This window comes from Falco rusticolus, chromosome 4 (assembly GCF_015220075.1).
Source record: "Falco rusticolus isolate bFalRus1 chromosome 4, bFalRus1.pri, whole genome shotgun sequence".
Classification (NCBI taxonomy): domain Eukaryota; kingdom Metazoa; phylum Chordata; class Aves; order Falconiformes; family Falconidae; genus Falco; species Falco rusticolus.
The window spans coordinates 27,584,105-27,604,319 of NC_051190.1; the positions used below are offsets into that span (position 1 = coordinate 27,584,105).

At 38.5% G+C, this 20,215-nt stretch overlaps 1 protein-coding gene across 4 annotated transcripts in view; it reads right to left on the bottom strand.

Moving 5' to 3' along the window:
- Positions 1 to 20,215, bottom strand: part of EPN2 (epsin 2) — a 47,927-nt gene that overhangs the window by 15,990 nt on the left and 11,722 nt on the right. For all 4 annotated transcript variants that reach the window (XM_037383343.1, XM_037383342.1, XM_037383340.1 and 1 more), the window contains one exon: positions 9,419 to 10,192. In XM_037383343.1, the coding sequence (XP_037239240.1) occupies positions 9,419 to 10,013 (595 nt within the window). In that variant the 5' untranslated portion in view covers positions 10,014 to 10,192. The remainder of the gene's footprint in view (positions 1 to 9,418; positions 10,193 to 20,215) is intronic.

Here is a 20,215-nt window from a genome sequence, read left to right on the forward strand (position 1 = left end):
ATACACAAATGTTCTTTTACTGATGTTTTCACTACGGTAGCAGGCAGAAATTCCCATCTCAATGGGACAACACTAGCAGGTGTATAACTACACAGTATTTAAACAACTTTTGTGCTCACTTGCTCTCTCAGATAATTCTCTACCATCCACATCATTTACACAGAAATTTTGTCTTCCTTTGGCAAGGAAGTTTGTATTTAATGGTTGGAATGAAAATCAGTTTGGCAAAATATATATTGACATATTAATAAAGAGGAACCATATGTCTGAACTAGCATGTCAAGCTCAAAGAAATCAAGTTCCTTCTTGATAGGTCAGCTGGGCATGTAAAAACTAGAGTGCCAAACTGTAATTTTAAAAACCTCTATTTCAGTCACTACGTTCATCCTCCAAATATTTCCCAGACTTGTTCTTGTTCTTCCTCAGTTTTAGGCCAAAATGATATTACGAAATAAAAAGTGCAACCTTCTCTCTCACCTGGCAGGCCAGAAGAAAGGTGACACTCCGTAAATGAGGAATGACCTCCCTTTCTACCATACACCCAGTGTGACATCCCATCCCACTCCATTTCTAAAGGGACAAATTAATTGCCCAGAACAATTCTTCCAGGTTGTGCTGATCCTGTAGTTTTCAAGCCAACCAGACAAGCTCCTTACTTCACATAAAGATGTTACTTGTACTTCAACTCTATTACTTTTTCAAACTTTCACATATAAGTTATCTAAATTAAGCCTGCTTCATGAGTACTTTTTGCTCCAACAGTCTCAAGACAGGCCCTCCAATACATTATATGGACTATCAGAGACTTATGAGTAGGAATAAACAGGGCATCAGATAACAGGATGTCTGACAGCACAGAAAATACAACCTTAAAATGCTTGTAAAATTTGAATATTCTTAAATATGAACATAAAGAAAATTTTAAACAGGATAAAACTCAACACAAAGTTACCAAAAGGTAGCCCATGACAGAAAAATGGAGATCCTTCTCCAATTTGACAGTTAAAAGGAAAAGCAGTAAAGTTAATTTATGTGGACTCAGCACAGCATTTTTTGATGCTCAATAGCATGTTACTGTTAAACAGAGAGTAGTGTAAGAACTGAAATGGTACAAAACCAGCTGAAGGGATTACATCATGCTGCCTACCACCAAGGAAGTTTAGTAACAGTTTCTCAAGAACTGGCTTCAAGACCAATCTTAAGAAAAAGTATGTAATAAACAAATGCAGGATGTTATGGGAAGGTGCAAAGATAATGCTAAGAAGCATTGTTAAACTAGAGGGAGAAACAGGAATATAAACAAACAACCAAACAAAAAACATGAAAAGGCAAATGGAATGATACAGAGAAAGAAAAATATCTCCTTTGACAACCACCTTCTACTAACTGAGAGCATCAATTGCAAGTGACAGAGATGTAGAGAACATTCTTTAGTACATGGTAACTCCCAGCCACCAACCTAAACCAGCTATTGCTAACATCAGCACTACTGCATCAAAGCATTAGATGGAATTCAGACGTACCAAATCCAATTCTAGTCATTCAAATCCACAACAGACTATTTCAAAACAGAATGTATGTAGAAACACTTCCCTTCTGAGCACAGAGAATATTTTACGTGTTTATCTTCACCAAAGGAAGATTGAGCAGTTTATGGTTGCTAAATACATCAGGCTTGCAAATACTATGGAGTGAGAAAAGCTATTTAAGATAAAGGGGCAAGAACGAATGACGGTAGAAATTGACCATGAGTAAAGCTGAGTGACAAATAGAAGCAGCTTTCCAGCAGGAATTATAGAAGGAAAGAGTCGTAACTGGTTTAAAAACCAAGCTGGATAAGCGTACATATGGGACACCAGCACAGTCACCTGAGAACAGATGGCAACTGGGCTATGATCAAGCAGGTACCCTCCAGTCTTCTGTTTCTTGAACTGCAATTGTGAGAAAGAATGTGATTTCCTGTACTTTCTGCATACGAGTTTTTCCATCTCTGTTGACAGAACTACATTCCATAACAACTTAGAAGCTGATAGTAGAATGACTTTAAGATGATGTGAAATGGGTTAACTCAATGTTGATTTTCCTCCCATTTCCACAAGAAGAACTGCTTACTCAAAGTGCTCATCAGTTTCATCTTTTAACAGCGTGCAGCTTTTTTGCACTCAAAAGCTGCAAGAAGCAGGGACCGCATCCTGCTCCAAGCATCTCACTCGCCCTCCCACGGTGGGTCCTCGCCTCCCAGCCGCGCAGGGGAATCGCAGGCTTGCTTTGGCAGAGAGCTACATTACCTCACAGCTCCCAACAGAGACCAGCATTCAGTGGCTCCAGGATCTGAACACAGATAATAAGGGGTCTCACAGATATAGCTTATTGATTTTCACTTTTAGGCTTTTCAGCAATTCATTCTACTTGGTTTTATTAACTCTAAAGGCACTTCAGAGCTCCTTTTACAAAAAAAAAAAAAAAATTTAAAAAAAATGGCCAATTTTACATTCTTCCTTGGGCCTCACACTACAAAGAAAAAATGATAAAAAATTTTCCTATTTTACATTTAAACTTCCACAGTGGTTATAAAACCATCTACATTAAATAGCTGCCAGCATATCTTTTGAAAAAGAATTAAGGGAAATTCTAAACACTGTCCTTGGTAGTAATCTGACATGTTTTATCCAGCACCTTCACTCCTAAATTCCTGCAGTATTATAACTACCCTTCTGTATTGGCCCCATCCTGCACTAATGTTTAGTTGCGAGGATCTAGCATAAAGGTTATTGCCTTAGTAACAGTATCGCCGCCACACAAAGAATCTCTTATCCCACAGCACATGACAGTTAACTCAGATGTTTATGTAAGATGGGACTCAATAGATCAATTCTGACCTGCTAAGCCCTGCTTTGTTGCTGCTTTGAGAATTTGGAGATCCCAGCCTGCCTAGGCTGCTCAGAAGCAACTGCGTGGGTATCTGCTTCTGCAGGGAGACAAGCCACCGGGCTGTCTTCTCATCAAGACTCTAGCTGCAGTGCAAGGAAATGATTTCCAACCTCAGTTAATCACTAAAGCAGGATTCAGCTCCACCATCTGTCTCTAGTACCAGCTATGACGTCTTTGATACATATCTATGGGTAATCTACTATATTTCAACTATATTAAAAGCCCTCTGTAGATGTCTATAGGTTTGGTTAAGTTAGTGAGTTGATGTGTATATACAGTGCACAGCTAGAAAGCAGAGTCCTTGCCTACATTAATGATAAAAATCAGTCCCAGTATAAAAATCAGACTGGGTATTTTCATTCAGAAGCATCTGTTTGGGTTTTTGAGTTGGTTTTGGGTGGGTCTTTTTTGTTGCTGGTGGTGTTTTTTAGGGTTGTTGTTTGTTGGTTTGGGGATTTTTTTAAAATGTCACTCTAGACCATGTGATGGCACAGAGCACCATGGAAAATAAGCCCCAGCAGGTGGCATTCTTAAGAATTAAATTCAGTTCTTAGTCACATTTGTTCAGAAAGAAAAGTTGCCTCCTCACTCAACTGGTACATCTACAAAAGATAAGCAAAACCAAGGCTGACTTAAAAAATTAGAATGATACAAACCGACAGCAATTCACTTGGGAACCAAGTGGAGATCCCATTTGTTAGTCTTCAAATGAAAGACTATTCAAATAAAGATAGGGTACTTCAAAAAGCCAAACTAACCTCTCATATTATGAAAGAGCATGTGCAAACTGCTTAATCTTGGAATTGTGTAATCCACCTTTCCACTGGGAATTAAAGAGATCTTTCAAATACAAGAAGAGAATTAATTGCACCTATTAAAGTGACACAGTGGAGCTGATCAGCTTTACTGCATGATTTTCTAACTGCACTGAAGCAGACAGCACTTTTGAAATTCATTTAATACTGAACAAATCCTTAAGGCTCATTTTGGTTAAAGAGCATTTTTTCTCTCAGGTGATCCCTATGCTCATCTTAATAGACTTGGGTAATTTATTGCAACTATAGGAGCCGGGTTACATGAATGGCATCTCCCACCTTTACTTAGAACACCAGAAAAAAGTATGATGAGAGGATTAACTCAAGTTGTCAAGTGACATCTGACAGCTAACACAGGAGTCTACCACGTTCTTCAGCACTCAAACTACAGAAATTATCCATACAGCTCATCTAGACTCATTACTGGATGATATGCCGAAGGCCAGAAATATATTCCAACCTGCAAAGATGCAGAGCAGATTATAAAAAAAAAAAAATAATGTTAAAGACAGTAGTGTTATGAATCTCCTATAGCGTCAAACCCACATCAGTATTTCCTCTGAATTATTTTCTACTCCAAGCAAAAGGGGAGACAAAGCTGAAAGAGATGAGTGAACACAAACTTGCTGACGCTTCACAGAACTGCTTCTAAATGAGTCAACTTAATGTGAATAATGACTGGAAATATAAAACCTCATTATTTCAGCTAAAGAAAATTGCTCCCAAAAATCTTTATAGGTAAGGTTAACAGACTGCATTTCACAAGATCCATAAAAACCCTTTTCAGTCCATCTTTCACCAATCTTTTATGAAATAGGCTGTATGTATAATAAATATGATTTCTCAGCCAACCAGCCTACCTCCAGGCAAAGTGCCCCTCTAAAATCAGGTCACACTGTGCACGTTGCGTTGTTCCGTACTCTGCTGCATTTGTGTAAATGAAATCAGGACATTAAAACGCACACCAGTCTTGCTCTGCCAACATTTCTAAGTGCAATCCAAACCCAAGGCAGCAGATGGCTAAAGCAAACGACATGTGTACAATGCCAAATAATAAGGTAGGTCCTCATTTAGGCATAAGAGGACTGGACCTATCTAAAAAGTGGGGCTTTAGTGAACTTGGTTTTAAAAGATGAAGGCAGTCCAGGGAGAGGACCAAGCACTTTCCAGGGATCCTTCAAAGCTGAAACTAATTCAAACGCACTATCTTCTGGGGGGCAGGGGTGCCAAGGAATTGGCTTTGTCAGTCACTTCCCTCTAGGTAGAGTATTTTTCCATAATTTTTCCAACTTCTGCAACCATCCCAGCCACAAGCAGCTGCAGCAGACTACACTGCTCACTTCACGAGCAGCCATAGCTCAACTGTGACAACCCAGATAGGTCTGCTAAAGACCACACCACTAACCTGCTCCCAAGACAGTGAGAAAGAACAAAGTAATCCGAGTCCCTACACTCTTGCCCCCTCTCCCAAGTGCTTCTGCAGGCCCAAGGTGCCCAACCACAGCATCTTGCAGGTACTCTGAACTGTCTGCCACACAGCAGGGACTGTGGGTTACAGTTCTGCCACGCTGACCCCTCCAGTGTAGCGACAGAGTAATACTCCTGTGTAAGCCTCTGCTGAAAGAATACTTAAAAGAGAGTACATGAACGGCTTTATCAAGACCAATAAACTGCAACAAATGCACTCCAAGGCTTGAAACAGTATAATAGTTCAGACTTAAGAGGTCTATATTAAGAACACCCTACTTCTCCCCATGCAGCCACAAATCCAGAATCCTATTGGAAGTGGTCACTGGCAGCTGCAGATGAAACAAGGCTAGGAACAAGTTTTCAAAATTGGGTGACTGATCTAGCATAAAGACAGTATTTCAACAAAAAGACAGATTGGGGTAGGGAACTACTCCAAAATACTTCAAATATTGACCTTGCATTCCTTCCTCTCCTCAGTAGGTTTAGTTTCAGCACCACGTAAGAACATTCCCTTAACACAAAATAAAACAATTTACATATTTTCCAAAATAAATAAAAATTTCTATGTATTTTGACATTAAATACTTAATAGCTCATAATCTGAACATTAATTGCCCCTGGCTTAAAGCTGGAAGACAGCCAATTGTCCCCAGTATCAGATATTGTTGACAAGATGGAGGTTGGGAGGAGCTTTATTTTTGCTTTAGCTTTACAGTACCTCTCTTGGCTTCCATTTACAGATTATGAGTCTAGATAGCAAAACCATACTAATACTTTTATAAATGTTTGCATCAATACTCAGTAATATTCACATGCTTAATGTATTCCCTAGAATTATACAAGCTTTACAGCACAGAGATCTTCAGGGCCAACAAAGCCATTAAGGCAAAGCTTTGGGGGAAAGGATTTTATTAAAAACTATTATGCTTCACCATTTCACTTTCCACAGTTTCTAAAGGACTGTTAGAGATGAAAATATCTGCAAGGGAACAGGGAAGAATGTCCTTATTTGCCAGTGTGTCTTGCCTGTATCAGAGGGATAGTGGTACATCAGTCAAGAGATCCTTTTTCCATCTTGAATGCTCTCATGCTACACAGGCTATCAATACTGCTTTTATTTTTTTGTAAAGGATAAATCTGGAACACAAAGACCTGTAGCTCTACAAGAAAAAAATTCTGGCTCAACATCAAAAGCAAACCCCAATTCTTACATGCACTGTCAGATACAAACCTACACCCATGCTTAAGAAGCTAGGTTAGAGTATTGCAGTGTTTACAGTCGATGCTGTAGAGCACAGCTAATTCAACATTCTGAAGAAACTGAACAAAAAAGGGTCCACTGAGTTATCCAATATGGCACTTTCACTAACTGACAGAAGGCGGAAGAGATCCCTCATGCATAATCCAGACACATTATCTACTGGAAGTCACTTTTTCCCCTAGTGATCTGTCCTGGAGTAACTATTAAGCTCTCTCAGCCATCTCAGACCTCTTTTCTTCTGCCAGAAAGTATCAAAAAATGAGGAGATTTTATAGCCAAACACAATTTTTTCAAGTAAGTGGAATGCATTCTCAAAATCTGCAATCCCTACCCATTGCATCTAGCAAGGAACAAAAGTAAAACGCATTAATACCAAAACACTGGGAGATTAAACACTTCATTTAGGTATGTTGATAAAAAGGCTGTTATGCTCTCCCAAACTTTATTTATATTTGAATGTTAATAAGACATGTTAAATATTTAGCAAAGAGGGTGGATGTACATTTTTAATAGGCAAATCTCATGCTATAGTTTGCAAATCTAAATGCCTCTGATCTCCTCTTCAAAGGCTCAGAGGAATAAAAGACAATTCTACCAGAATACACAGCACAGCAACTGCATCTTAAAACTGTTAAGGAGAGTATTTCCCAGGAGTTAAGCATAACTTAATTCCTTTTACATATTTTACCAAGTCTGTATTTTCAGAACAAAAGGGTATCGTTATAGAATAAAAGAAAATATGATGGATACAATCTCTTTCACTTTAAATAATGAAAATCATATTTTCCATTAAATTTAGAAGGCACAAGAATAACCCTACATTTATGTAACAGATTAAATGTCTGGATTTTGATGAAACTCCTTCCTCATTTCCTAGGATAAAGGACAAAGCTCTCCACAAAGTTTTCCATTATCAGAAGCACTTAGCACAGCTGCTTCGTAAGGTGGTGTTGCTTCGCTATTACTCAATTAAATCATACCAGAAACATATTAAAGCTTCAAAAGATACAGATCATAAAAACTAACAACCATCTGTATTTTTGCTGATGATAATTAAGTCCACAAAAGTCTACAACAGAAGAAGATCCTAAAGAGAAAAAAAAAAGAAAAAGCAGCCTGAAATTTCTGCAGCCTGAGATTTCTAAAGCTTCTTAGGTACATGCTTATGGGGGAGGAGAAAAAAAAAGATTAAGAAATCATTACCTCAAAAGCAATCCTGCAAATAGAGATATACAGCAAAGTCATATGCAGGCAAATAAGAGCATCCAGTAAATCAACACTTTGTACTGAAAAAATAACCAAAATTGCTTCTTGATATCTAGTCCCCCACGAAAATTCTTGAAGTGTCCAAGGAACTACAATTCAGAAACACAGCCTGCATTGCTCAATCCTTGCTGTGAGGAATAGTTGGAAACTTCTGGTAGCATTTAACATGACAAACAACAGTGACATGCGCTAATTAAAGTTAAGAGCTGGTGAAGAAATAACCCTGTGGAACAAACCAAAGATGTCACTAAGGTATGCTGAGCATTATTATTTCAGTCCATCAGTGTAAATTCAAAACAACAACATTTCAAGCTATCTTATAAATTAAGAATTTTTGTTGTAAAGGAAGAATGGCTGTTGTGATAACAACATATATCTTGTTGATCGAAAATTCACACTGAATCAATGCTCAAGTACAGTTACTACAGAAAAATTAAGATATCTGTTATTCCACTGCTAATTAAGAGACAAGATAAAATTTCTCATACCTGGAAAACTTCATGCACTTTTTTTGAACCCTGAATCCTAAAAATATTTCCTTTTGAAAAAAAAAAAAAATTCCTGCTCTTCTCCATAGCTTTAAATGGACAGAGATTTTCTTCATCCTAGCTTGATTTGTCCTGCTACCTCCTACTGCCTTCCACAGAAAATGTCTTTACACAATAGGGGTACTGACACCATTCTCGTATTTATAATTTGAGAAGCTCTTTAGGACACAGGACATGACAAACTTACGAATCTTAAAACTGGTGCTCAATCGATTCACCACACTGGCTCAGTTACAGTCCTCCACACACTATAAGCATTCATTTAAAGAAAAGATTTTCCTTCAGAATTAAACCACAAACACTGACATTCCAGCCAAAGCAGCTTTCATCAGATCGTTACTTATATTAAGAAGGATTTAGTGCCAAATCAGACCTCTTCCTAACATGACAGGGAGTTCCCCCAAGCTGTGGTATAAAGAATCCATTCTTTCCACATCACTGTATTATTTTTTTAAGAATGAAATACAGTATTTAGTACTGATACTTGCATACCATATGCTGATAGTATAAATATTTAGGCACAGGCATATTCAAAGCATTACTACTCTAAGAACTACTGAGCAAGCAATAAACAAAATTAAATACTAATATTCTTCCCAAAGTGAAATAGCAGCAACATAAAGTAGCAAAATGATCCAGGAAATACTCTGTATTTTTTTTTTAATACCCTGTATTATTTTTTTTTACTTCTATGTAACAAAAAGCTCAACACAACAAATTTTCAAGCACTTCTTTTAAAACTAGAAACAAACAAAAAAATCCATTCACAACCTCCCTACTGAGACTGGGGGCTTATCACGTCAAACATTGGAACATGTTCACAAAAGCAGCTTAACAATGCTACCTTTGGGAATCAACAGTAAACAACTGCTTTTTAAATTGATTTACGTAAATACTCACATCCTCTCCAAAACAAACATTTAAGCAGTCATTCAAAGAGACATTAGTGCCACAGAGCAGACCTACAAAGACTGGGCCATTGCAAAAAAGCTCCTTGCAGTCAGCGTATTATGCAGCGTATATGCAAGCAGGTACCACTTACTCTCACATCTAACAGCAAATCAGAATACAAAATCTCTCAAAAGAAAAGGAAAAGGAACTTTTTATGTGTGTTTGCTTGTACTTACAGCCATGGTAAGATGCTGGGGATCCTCCAGACTTTCCATATTCTTGCTCTGAGTAGCTGGTGGATAGGTTTGGCTGACTGGAGCCTCGGCCAAAGGTGATCTGATTGCTACCCACTCCTGTGGCCACCTGAGCCATGCGTTCTTTGGTCTTCAGGGCTTGGGCCCTCTCTGTCTTGAGTCGCTCATCATCCTTCAGAAGAGACACTAGTTGCTTGGATTTCTCCCTCACATTAATGCCCTGGTCTTTACCATCTCGATCAATATACTGAAAATCTTTCAACGTCTGGATAGCAAAAATATTCTCTTTACACTGCTGCGCCACTCTCTCGGAACCAGTTTTGATCAGGTAATCTAACAGAGTAAGGGCCTTGTATACATGTCGCCAGTTCTTGCCGTGGTCATTCAGTCGTTTCCAGATCATGCTCATAATTTCAGAAAAGGCCACAACATTGTAAGTCAGATCTGCTATTTCAGTCATTAATGAACTGGAGGGACCCCAAGGGTCATTAGAGGTTGCTTCCCGAACTTTTATTTCAGCCTCTGAATAATTGTTCACAATGTTCTTCATCTGCCGTCTAATAGATGAAGTCGTCATTTTTATTTCCCTTTTTAACAAGACAGATTCCAGAACACAAACAAAAAAGGGCTATATTTGCTCTTCTGTGAACGTTTCTGAACTGCAAAGGCTCCGTATCTGTGGCTTATTTGTAACACGTTCCACTACAATCATTTCCCCTCTTCGAGAGAATGACACGAGAAAATGAAAATCATGACCTGAGAAAGGGAAGAAAACAAAGCATGTTAGCTGTCTTTAATTATTCCTACATGGAAAGCATCTACATAACTTTAGAAGAATTTCTCAAAAGTGTATCTGATGAATTTTCTCCCTGAATTTCCTCAAGACATCTGATTTTGAAAGTAACTTGGTCTTCTCACAAGTAATATTAAACACTACATATCAAAAACCTAAACTGCTGAACTAGACAAAAGCAAGAACATATTCCCACTGATGCAAACGCAAAATTTTAACAGCAAAACAGAAACAAAGTCCAAGAAATAACTTATGGGTTTAGTTTCCAACAAGGTAAAACCTACCTAGAATTTTTAATAACAGAAATTACAACGCTAGCTTGCAGAGCTGAGGTGAAACTAGAAATTCCATGCTTAGCAGCCATTAGCTTCCCTCTAACAGCTGACCACTGCAGATTGCTACCATTGCTGCGGGAATCTGCATACTAAGAGAATAAGCAAACTTCCTTAAAATTTAATCAAGCTACTTCTGAAACCTCAGGTATATTTAAAGTACACTTAATTGTAGGCAGGGACCTTAAACAGTGTTCTGCATTCAGTCAAGGCCTAGGGAAGAGAAATGAGCACCAGAACAACACAATCCAACTCAGGGTGACCTTTAATGTTAAGCAGATTAGATGGAAATATTTTTTTTCCAAATGCATTTACTTTGTACGTTTGACAACACTCATCAGATCCACAGTTTCTGCTCTGTGTGTCTTTCACACAGCACAGAAAAATTTTTAATTATATGAAAATGGAATTGTAAAATCAAAATGACTGGCAAGAAAACCCAAGGACAAGCTCTGGAGCTGGAAAGCTGTTTCAGTTATTTATTTAAGGTCATTGTTTCAAGTAAACAGAGAGCTATTAAGCTCAGAATACATTCCTAAATGGCAGATTTTGCTATTACATTAACACAGTTGGAATAGTCTTTGATATTCACCAGTTGCATGAACACTAAGCACTGATTCCATAATGGAACTTGACATGTTAATAGAGATTGCATATTCAAGATGTCCTCTAATAATGTTTCTCCGAACGCTCCAAGGAAGCAACAGTTATCACAAAAGACACTAGAGAGAAGTAAAGCACAGATTTCAAGCCTAAAATTGTTATAATTCTTCAAATTATTGTGGTGCAATTTAGAATGAAAGCAGAACTAAGAGTCAACTTGGACAACGAGCAGCTCTATCACAACTTTCCCAGCATCAAGGCATATACCCTTCCTAGAAAACCATCCTGGGCAAGTTAAAACTACCACAGAGCAGGTCCAATGCATTACTGTATTTTATCTTGCTCCACTAAAGCTTAAGTTTTGACAGGATAAAAAACTCCTACGACATCACGGAAAATTAACTTTAAGTGAGATCAACACTGAACTTCAGGTAAACTGTACCATCCTGCTGTTCTTCCCAATATTTAAAGCCAGCTGTAGAAGAATGTTGATCTGTTGTCAGATGGTTAGTAGCCAAAGGAATAAAAAAGGGGCATCCTCAGGGTTGTGCATTATAAATCCAGAATTTGGAAAGGCTGATCCTATATAAACGTTTCCAGGTATCCGTGATCGCTGCTTCACTCCCGAAGCTAACACTGTCCAAATCTGTGGTTCACCTGCTCTTGCAATCACTCTGATGCATTACTCAAAAGGTAAGGCACCAATTAAAAAAAAAAAAAAAAATTACCACCACCACCCTCAAATACATGCATCTTGTTTAATCTAAACCATTTCTTTTTGTCAATAACAGATTAAAGTAAGTTCACAGACAAAGCTGAAACAAATTACCGAAGGATGTGGCAGCATCTGGTAGAAAGATGGTGACAAAAAACTAAGAGCAGGCTGCAGGCAGTAACTTCTTTAGCTGGTAAAGCCAGAGCCAGCAGCAGTACAAATACCAGCCTAATCATGACACAACTACACTGATGATACGGATCCCAGATCAGAAGAATACAACACCCCCATAAGGACTGAGTGTGTCACCCAACCAGAAGAGCAGTAAGTAACATGAAAAATCAAAACCATGAGAACTACAAAACCTCCTAAAGCACTCTGATAAAAAGTCCACCAAGCCCAACATCCTCAGCCACAAATCCTCATGTAAAGTGTATGAGAAAAGAATATATACATTCCCTTGCCTTATATTATCATCAGCTTAGGCATCTTAGGTGCAACCTGTGGTGGAGGCTCTACAGCCAACAATGTCTCTACCAACCCCTTTTTTGAAGCCACTTGTATTTCCTTTTTCAGCCTCAGCATCTATGCAGCAGCGGTTGCAGCGACCACACAACACAAACAAGTACTTCAGCTTATTTTAACCTTGAACATTTGTTCCCCAAGCTGTAGACAGGAGGCATGCTTTTGAAGAAAGAACAAGTCACCTTCAGCTTCTTTATGTCACTCATGATTTTATAGAAATTGGCCATCTCCTTCTGAACCGAGGATCTCCTGAAATTGAATCCCTCTATTTAGAAGCTGCTGCTGCAAAACTCCAATCAACCCTGATGTCTTCCCATGCATGCATTACATTTCCATTTCTTGAGAGATACATAGTTCCAAGCACTCTACATTTCAGATTTGGCAGTAACAAAAGTTTGTATAAAAACATGGTCATTTACTGCTTAGGATTTCCCATTCTTTATCAAATACTTTCTAAAAATATTTGCCCTTTGCTAGTTGTGCCTCTACCCCTGCACATGAAACCAGGGTCATTTCTTCTCCCTATGTCAGTCGTTGAAGCTATTTCATCTGCTATTTTATCACTTAGGTGGTCTCAATCTTGCACCCCTCCTTTCAGTTTAAGATTCGTTTCAAATTTGACCGATTTGGTTCAACTTGGCCACCTTATTTAGAAACGATCTAGGAAATGGAGCATTTTGCAAGAGCACTGATCTTTGACAGGACACTTCACTGTGAGAACCAGCCATTTAACCCTAACCCAGTTTCCTGTCTTTTAACCTGCTGTAAATTATGAAAAACATTCTTGTCTTGTAAGAGTTTTGTTTCTCTAAAGGCCAGGGATGAAAGGCCTTATCAAAATATTTTTAGAAGTACACTATACAAGCAAATGCCTCACCTACATGTACCTCCCCAACCAAAGAAAAAACAAAGTTAGTTTTATTACTTCTTACAACTTCACGAGATTTTGAAAAAATTTTAATACCAAACAATATATTGGGAAAGGTAAATTTTACAGTACATGGGAACACCTAGTAGTCCTAAACATCACCAATTTTTGCCAAAGAAATAAATATCTAAAGAACTAATCATAATCACAATATAAGCAGGCACACAGACAATCAGGGTGCAATTTCTCATGCCTTGCCAAGCTAATTGTAAGCCAGCACCAAACCCAGTGGCCTCGCAACCTTTCAACCACTTCCCCTTTCCCTCTCTTGCATCAAATCTAGCAATTACACAACAGCACAGTAGAACTAATCAACCTAAAACTCTCACAGAAAATTAACTTTTTAGCACTGGATTGTTTTCTGTCACATCAGTGAGGTGACCAGGCTGCACAGCCACACGGTCACAAGCTTTGCTGTAAGTCAGACTTGCGAGAAGAGTAAAAATGACCCAACCCCAACCTCACATTTGAAGCAGCCTATTAAACACAACCTAAAGCTGTCAAGCTCCAAAAAAACAGCACCAGAAAGTGAAGAGTCCTCATTCCCGTCCAATGACACCACACACACTAGGAACCCGCGTGCCTGGTTTCAGAGAAGAAACCAAAAGAACAAAGGCAGAACCCAAGGCCCTGCTGTGCTCTCCAAACAGGCTGTAGCTAAATGAAGGAAAAATATTCATGGTTTTGCTGTAAAGCATAAGCAAGAAGCAGAATAAGAAGTATAGCCTCACCAAATGCAGAAATGGTTTGGTGAGAACCCTGTATTTGGGAAATGCTTAGGTTTACATTTAGGACTTAGTTGAATTACCAACAAAGGTGCACCCCAAAAGCAAGTGAACTTGGAGTACCTACATGTGCAGGAGGCCCCGGTTATGGCAGCACCATTCCCCAAACTGGAAGCTTTGCTAGAGTGAAGCTTTCAAAGAAGGCTACTAGCAGAGACTGTCTCGAGTAGTGTTTTGGAAAAACAAACATAGAGCAAGCATTTCAAGAAGAGAACGCACTGGATTAAGTGAAATGAGCATTTTTTTTTTACTCTTCCAGAAAATTAAAGACTTCACTTGTCATTCTGTAACAGACTTGAAGACCATCAATACATTAATGCTGCCATGATTCTTTAACTTTGTATCTTTGATTCATGAAAACAAAAGAATTTAATGAGAATCATACTAATGTCTGTTCTTTCCTTTTTTTGATATAAAGATATGTTTTCTAAATCTATTCTACTTTTAACCTGCTGAAGGCAATCTGTTCTAAACTTCATATTACACTATTTACTCCATTAAAAACACAAAGCATGACTGGAGTGAAAAATGATGGCATTTTTATCCCCACCCCCCACCCCCCAGTTGTACCAATATTCGAGATAACTATTTTGGCAGTGGCAGTAACTTCCACTAAGAACTCTGTATGCTTTTCTGTATCTGCTTTACAAACTCTCTGCTTCCACACCACAGAAAAGAAGCATTTTACTTGATTATTGCAAGTCTTGGAGCACCATAACAGCCTACATTATGATCAAAAAGACGAATATCCCTACTGCATAAAAGTGAGAAACCATTTCTAACACATGAACCTGCATAGAAAGTTTAAGAGGTTGGTTTTTTTTTTTTCCAGAGACCTCACTGAATTAACTTCTCACAACAAACCACATGAAGTAAAATGCACTTGCAACTTCAGCAAAAATCCAAGTTTGCATTTTTAACACAAGTTGCAAAGAACACAGAAAAGACTTAGTTGATTAAAGCTGCTATTCCTTGCTAACAACAGGAAAAAGCCTATCAGCTTGAACAGATTTCTTTAAAAGGTTAAACAAAGAGGGGAAGAGGGAGTTGTTAAGTCTTGTTCAGTTTAGGTGAGCCTTCCTCATTTTGTCTTCCTTGGTCCCTACAAGCCATTGTCCCTGTTTTATAAGTAGTTTGTCATCTTTAAATAGATACAAAAGGAAACATACAATTCTGTAGACAAGATGGTGAAGCTTACCTGTGCTAACAAAGGTAACCTGGGGGGAAATGTCCCATTTCCTTTTTCCTATTCCAATAGTTTCATTATACAAATAGCCCTGATGAATTCTCATGGTGCTTTTCTAGATACAGTGTACAGACAGAACGAATTCTTGTCTGAACTTCTCAACAGCTCTCTCTCACAAGAGATTAAATTCAGTAAAAGAAATCTACATGAGGAAACCATCTTTAATTTGCTAAGACTAACCCAGAAATGAGGCCAAGCCACAAAGTCCTTAATAAACTTAGTTCAAAGAAACAACCATACAAATCCACCTATATACAGGCTTTCAGCAGAATTCATTCAGATCTCTGGAACGTAGAACTCAAACCAGGGTTTGTCTGCACTGATAAAATGCCCTTTATATCAAGCCTGAAGGTAAATATATACATAGTCCAGCTTAGTATGGACCAAAAATACATGAAAAGCCTTTAAAACCTAGTGGGCAATAAAAAGTGTGAAAATTAATATTAAACATAAGTAGTTCACCAGATATTTGCATAAAATAATGAACAGTGTTACAGACAAAATATAGACGTTAGATTAGACAAGTAACTGTAAGTAACATGCATAAAAAGTGAATTTTGGAAAACTTCTTAATTTATTCTGTGATTTCAAGGCAGTCTCTACAGACATCTTAATCTACATAAAAATATCCCTCCCTTTCACAAAATACTGAGAAAGATAACTACAAGTTTACATCCTGAGATTTATATTGCAATTACACAAAGAGATTTTTCTGGTCATCACTAGGAAATATAATCAAAAGCTCAGGCAGGTTCCCTTACTCAGATCCTAGGACAGTCCTCAACAGCTATGCTGGCAACCGAGACCCCAAAATGCTGCAATACTGGGGGCACAGGCAGGCTATCTCAGGCCAGCCATGCAACTAGGCAGCCCTGTATTATGAAAGCACATCCTCAGTATCAAGGATTCGAACAGCACTATCCAGGATATTTGCACCCCATTATAATTTCAAAGGAACGTAAGTGAAATATAAAGCCTTAAAGAGACACCAAGAGCCTCTCCTACCCAAGAAGTGCTGAAGCAGCTGCTATGAGACCTTCCAACATGTTACAAAGCCAAAGCATGTGCCTTACCTCTAAGACATGAATACATAAAATAGCTAGAGAACTGCTCTCCTTGCTCTCAGGGTGGAATGAGAGAGGCAGATAATCCTCGGGGACCTGTACTCCAGGATAAATCAGGAGAACCCAGGGCCTGGAAAGCGCTTCTTGCCAGTCTGCAAAGAACCAGGCTAAGGGAAAAGCACTGCCAGATTCTGACTAAGGAAGAAGTTCCCCCAGACAGACACCGACACCGCACCTGCACAGAGCAAAAAGCACACGCTCAAACATAACCCCAATCTTAAGAGTAAGTCAGCTTCTATTTATGGCAAAGAAAAAGGATTCCTATTGCCTGACACTGTAAATTCACATCCTAGTTTTCTTGTGATAGCTTGTTACATGTACAAACCCAAACCCGCTGTGCTTTTAGAAAGTCTCATTTTCCACAAAAAGGAAGCAGAAATCTTTGACAAAAAAAACTGAGCACAAGCCTTTATTTAAAATTCCGGAATATAGTAATCCAGAAAAAATTACAGCAGAGACATTTTTCTGATGCTGGATCCCACACTGCTAGAGACATTTTCAAACTTAATTAATTCTCTTTCACATCCCTCTCCCCCTCCCCATTCACAAATAATTCTTACAGAACAACTGGACCACCAGAGGATATCATTATACTGCCTACAGTATAATATCCTACTGCAATACAAACTTTGTTCCCAAAACGAAACAGGAAGAGGCAACTGTACATTGTGGTCACTTGGAGAAGAGTACTAAGAGAAATGAAGCAGCTTGGCACTATACATAAAAGCCAACAAACAGCATACTTATTAGCTCTCTCTTGCTATTATATGGCAGAAAAAAAACAGCAGTTCATGTGAATAAAACCGTAAAATGAAGACACTGAAATTACCATCAATGTCCTTCCTCAACCTTCAGAATTATTTAGGAAATGAGTTACAAATACAGACTGGCAAATGGTTTGAAGAACAGGGTTAACTCCAGAAGAAAGGTTTAATTTCCATTTTTCACAGCTTAAATGCTTGTCTTCTTCAGTGTAATCTCTGAGAAGAGGAAATGGTTCAAAATTAAAAGTTTTGGAAGGTTTCCACTCCCTTTTACAAATGAGAGAACAAGGTCAGCTTTCACAGACAGCAGGTGGCCAAATTATTTCTTTATTTAAAGAGTTAATGCTGAAAGATAACTCTCCTTCAAATTTATGCATATTCATGAATCCCAAGGTTAGATTCTACACTGATTTTACAGTCGTGCCTCAGACTCACAGAGAAAAACTAACTCCAGCTTGTATGGCCATTTAGCCATGTAACAGATTTACAGACACAAATTTGCTCAAGTTCTCTCTGTAACACCTCTTCTTACTACATGTATACTTAAATTACCAGGGCAGTATTTGAGCTCAGTGGAGAGCTTACCTCTTTACTCTCGGAGTCTACAGGAAGGGGGAAGGGGGGCGGGTAAGAAGCAGAAATCTAACTTTCAGCTTGCAGCCAAGAACATGGCAGCATTACCTGGCCACTTTATCTTAGGACCCGCCAAGCCAAAGTTGCTGGTGCTTTGACATTTGCAGTTACATTTGACTCTACGGCCCATAACACAGCTGGAATTATTGACAGCGTGGGAAGCAGCTGCAAATATGCTTCTGAAGTGCTGCGAAAGGGGACAGCCTCTGTAAGAGCCATACAGATCACCACAAACAATCCAAATCCGACCTACACTGGAGATCTAATTTTAGGATTACAAGCTTTGTCAACATCTCTTTAAAAATAACACATTCCTCCTTCTACAGCTAGGTCAAATGTCATTGACAGTACCACCTGCATTTTACGCAGCAGATCTCAGTTTATTTTTCACTAGTAATACAGCAAGTGTTATTCATTACACACCCAATACAATATTGCAGAATTACAAAACAGCATAAGGTCAAGCCATTATGCACTGAACCAGAAATTTTAAATGCAAATTAATCCAACACGGCAGTGAAAATACCTACCCAAACTCTCAAAAGGAATTTGTTCGCTGGGGATTACCTACTTGAATGAAAGCACTTAAGTCTTATTCTCACAAACAGAGTAGAAAAAAAAATTATCACCCAATGTGTGCCTTACAAAAAGGTAACAATCTGGAATAAATTCAGTTTATCAGGTATATTTGAGTAGCGTTTTCAACTGAATTAAAAACAGCAGGAGACACTACTCTCCTTCCACATTTTCATTTTGGAAGGGAGGAAGACATCTGATATTCTTGCCAGAAGGTGTGTCAATTAGAAAAGTCCAGCCTTGTCACTTAGGCTGCTTACTTGGTGACAGACAACTACCAAAGGGAAGCCATTATATCCTCTCTCATAACAGATCAGAGCCCTGATTGATCAGCTTGAAGACAGGAGGAACTGTAAAGAATACAATGTAAAAGCTTGCAAGACCACAAAATGTTAGCTATATTCTTTATGCCACAGTGCTTTCCTATACAAATGCAATTTTTAAAATTCAAAGCTGACAAGAACTACTATATTCATATATATCTGTGTTCACGTATCAGACAATGTTTTGAGAAGGTACCTGCTACTTACAATTACCCAATGATTTTATTAACTAAATTCAGTTTGCATTTTATTATTATGAAGCAGACATCACCATGTGCAGTTTCTCCTATCCGCCTACACACTACAGACACGAAACCACAGTAATAAACTCAGTAGGCCAAAGGCAAATGCTCATCATTACAAAGATTAGGGGTACAAAACAACAGTTTAACTCTCCATGTTACTACTGGTAGAAGCCGAGAGACTAATTAATACTTTTTCACTAAAAATTCATGTTGTAAAATAAAGGACTGTTTAAGGAACAGTGCAAGATCTGCAAAGCCGTATCCGTCCTACATCCAAAACATTACTATTTTCTTCAGTTTAAATTGTTAAGCATACTGGTTGCTAGCACAAACTATAAGCCTGTAAGGAAAATGAAGATTGATTTAATATCCTACCTATATTCATCAACGCCCATTCATGGTATAAAACTTCAAGTGCCATCCTGCATTCATCTTGAAAAGTCAACACATGGTCTTAACTATCACAACTGGTAACAGTTAACATAAGGTTACTTTAACACTCAGAAATTAAGCAACATGCAGTTGTATGTTCATGACTAATTAAGTTGCCTTAAAACTATACAGTGGGAAACATATATCCTAAAATCCTCTGTGCAACCCACCGGAGGAATGTTTTGGCCAAAACCCAGGATTTTACACTAGGCTTTACTATTCAGCAGTCGGGCCGCAGAGGAACAGAGGATGTGGCTTCACGTTACACTTCATTCTCAGATGGCTGAGGGCTGCTTCTGAAGGCAGCAACCTGCTCCTACCTGCTCTGCTGTCACATGCCACCTCCCTGCCCCTCATGCCAGATCTCAAGATAGAATCGGTTCAGTGAGCTGATCTGACAAACCGGGGGAGGTGAGGGGAAGATGGATAGCTGGCATTTCTGACCGATCAGGTCACCAAAGCAATTAATCCCAAGGTCACTCTAATTACCTTAAAGTACACCACAAATAAGGGAAGTAACATCCATTTCAACAGCAATCTACAGTTACATTTCACCAGGCAAAATGTAAAGCTGCACCTTGAAAGCTCAAATTGATGGTAAAGTTAAATACGATGGTTTAGATTTTGGGCTTCCTTTCAGCAGGTGACAGCACAAGAACTGTAAACAGCAGGTTTTCTGGGAAATCACCTTTTACTACCTAGGTGCCAGTAACACCAATACAATCATTTTGTTTCATGTTGAAGAGCCATATAAA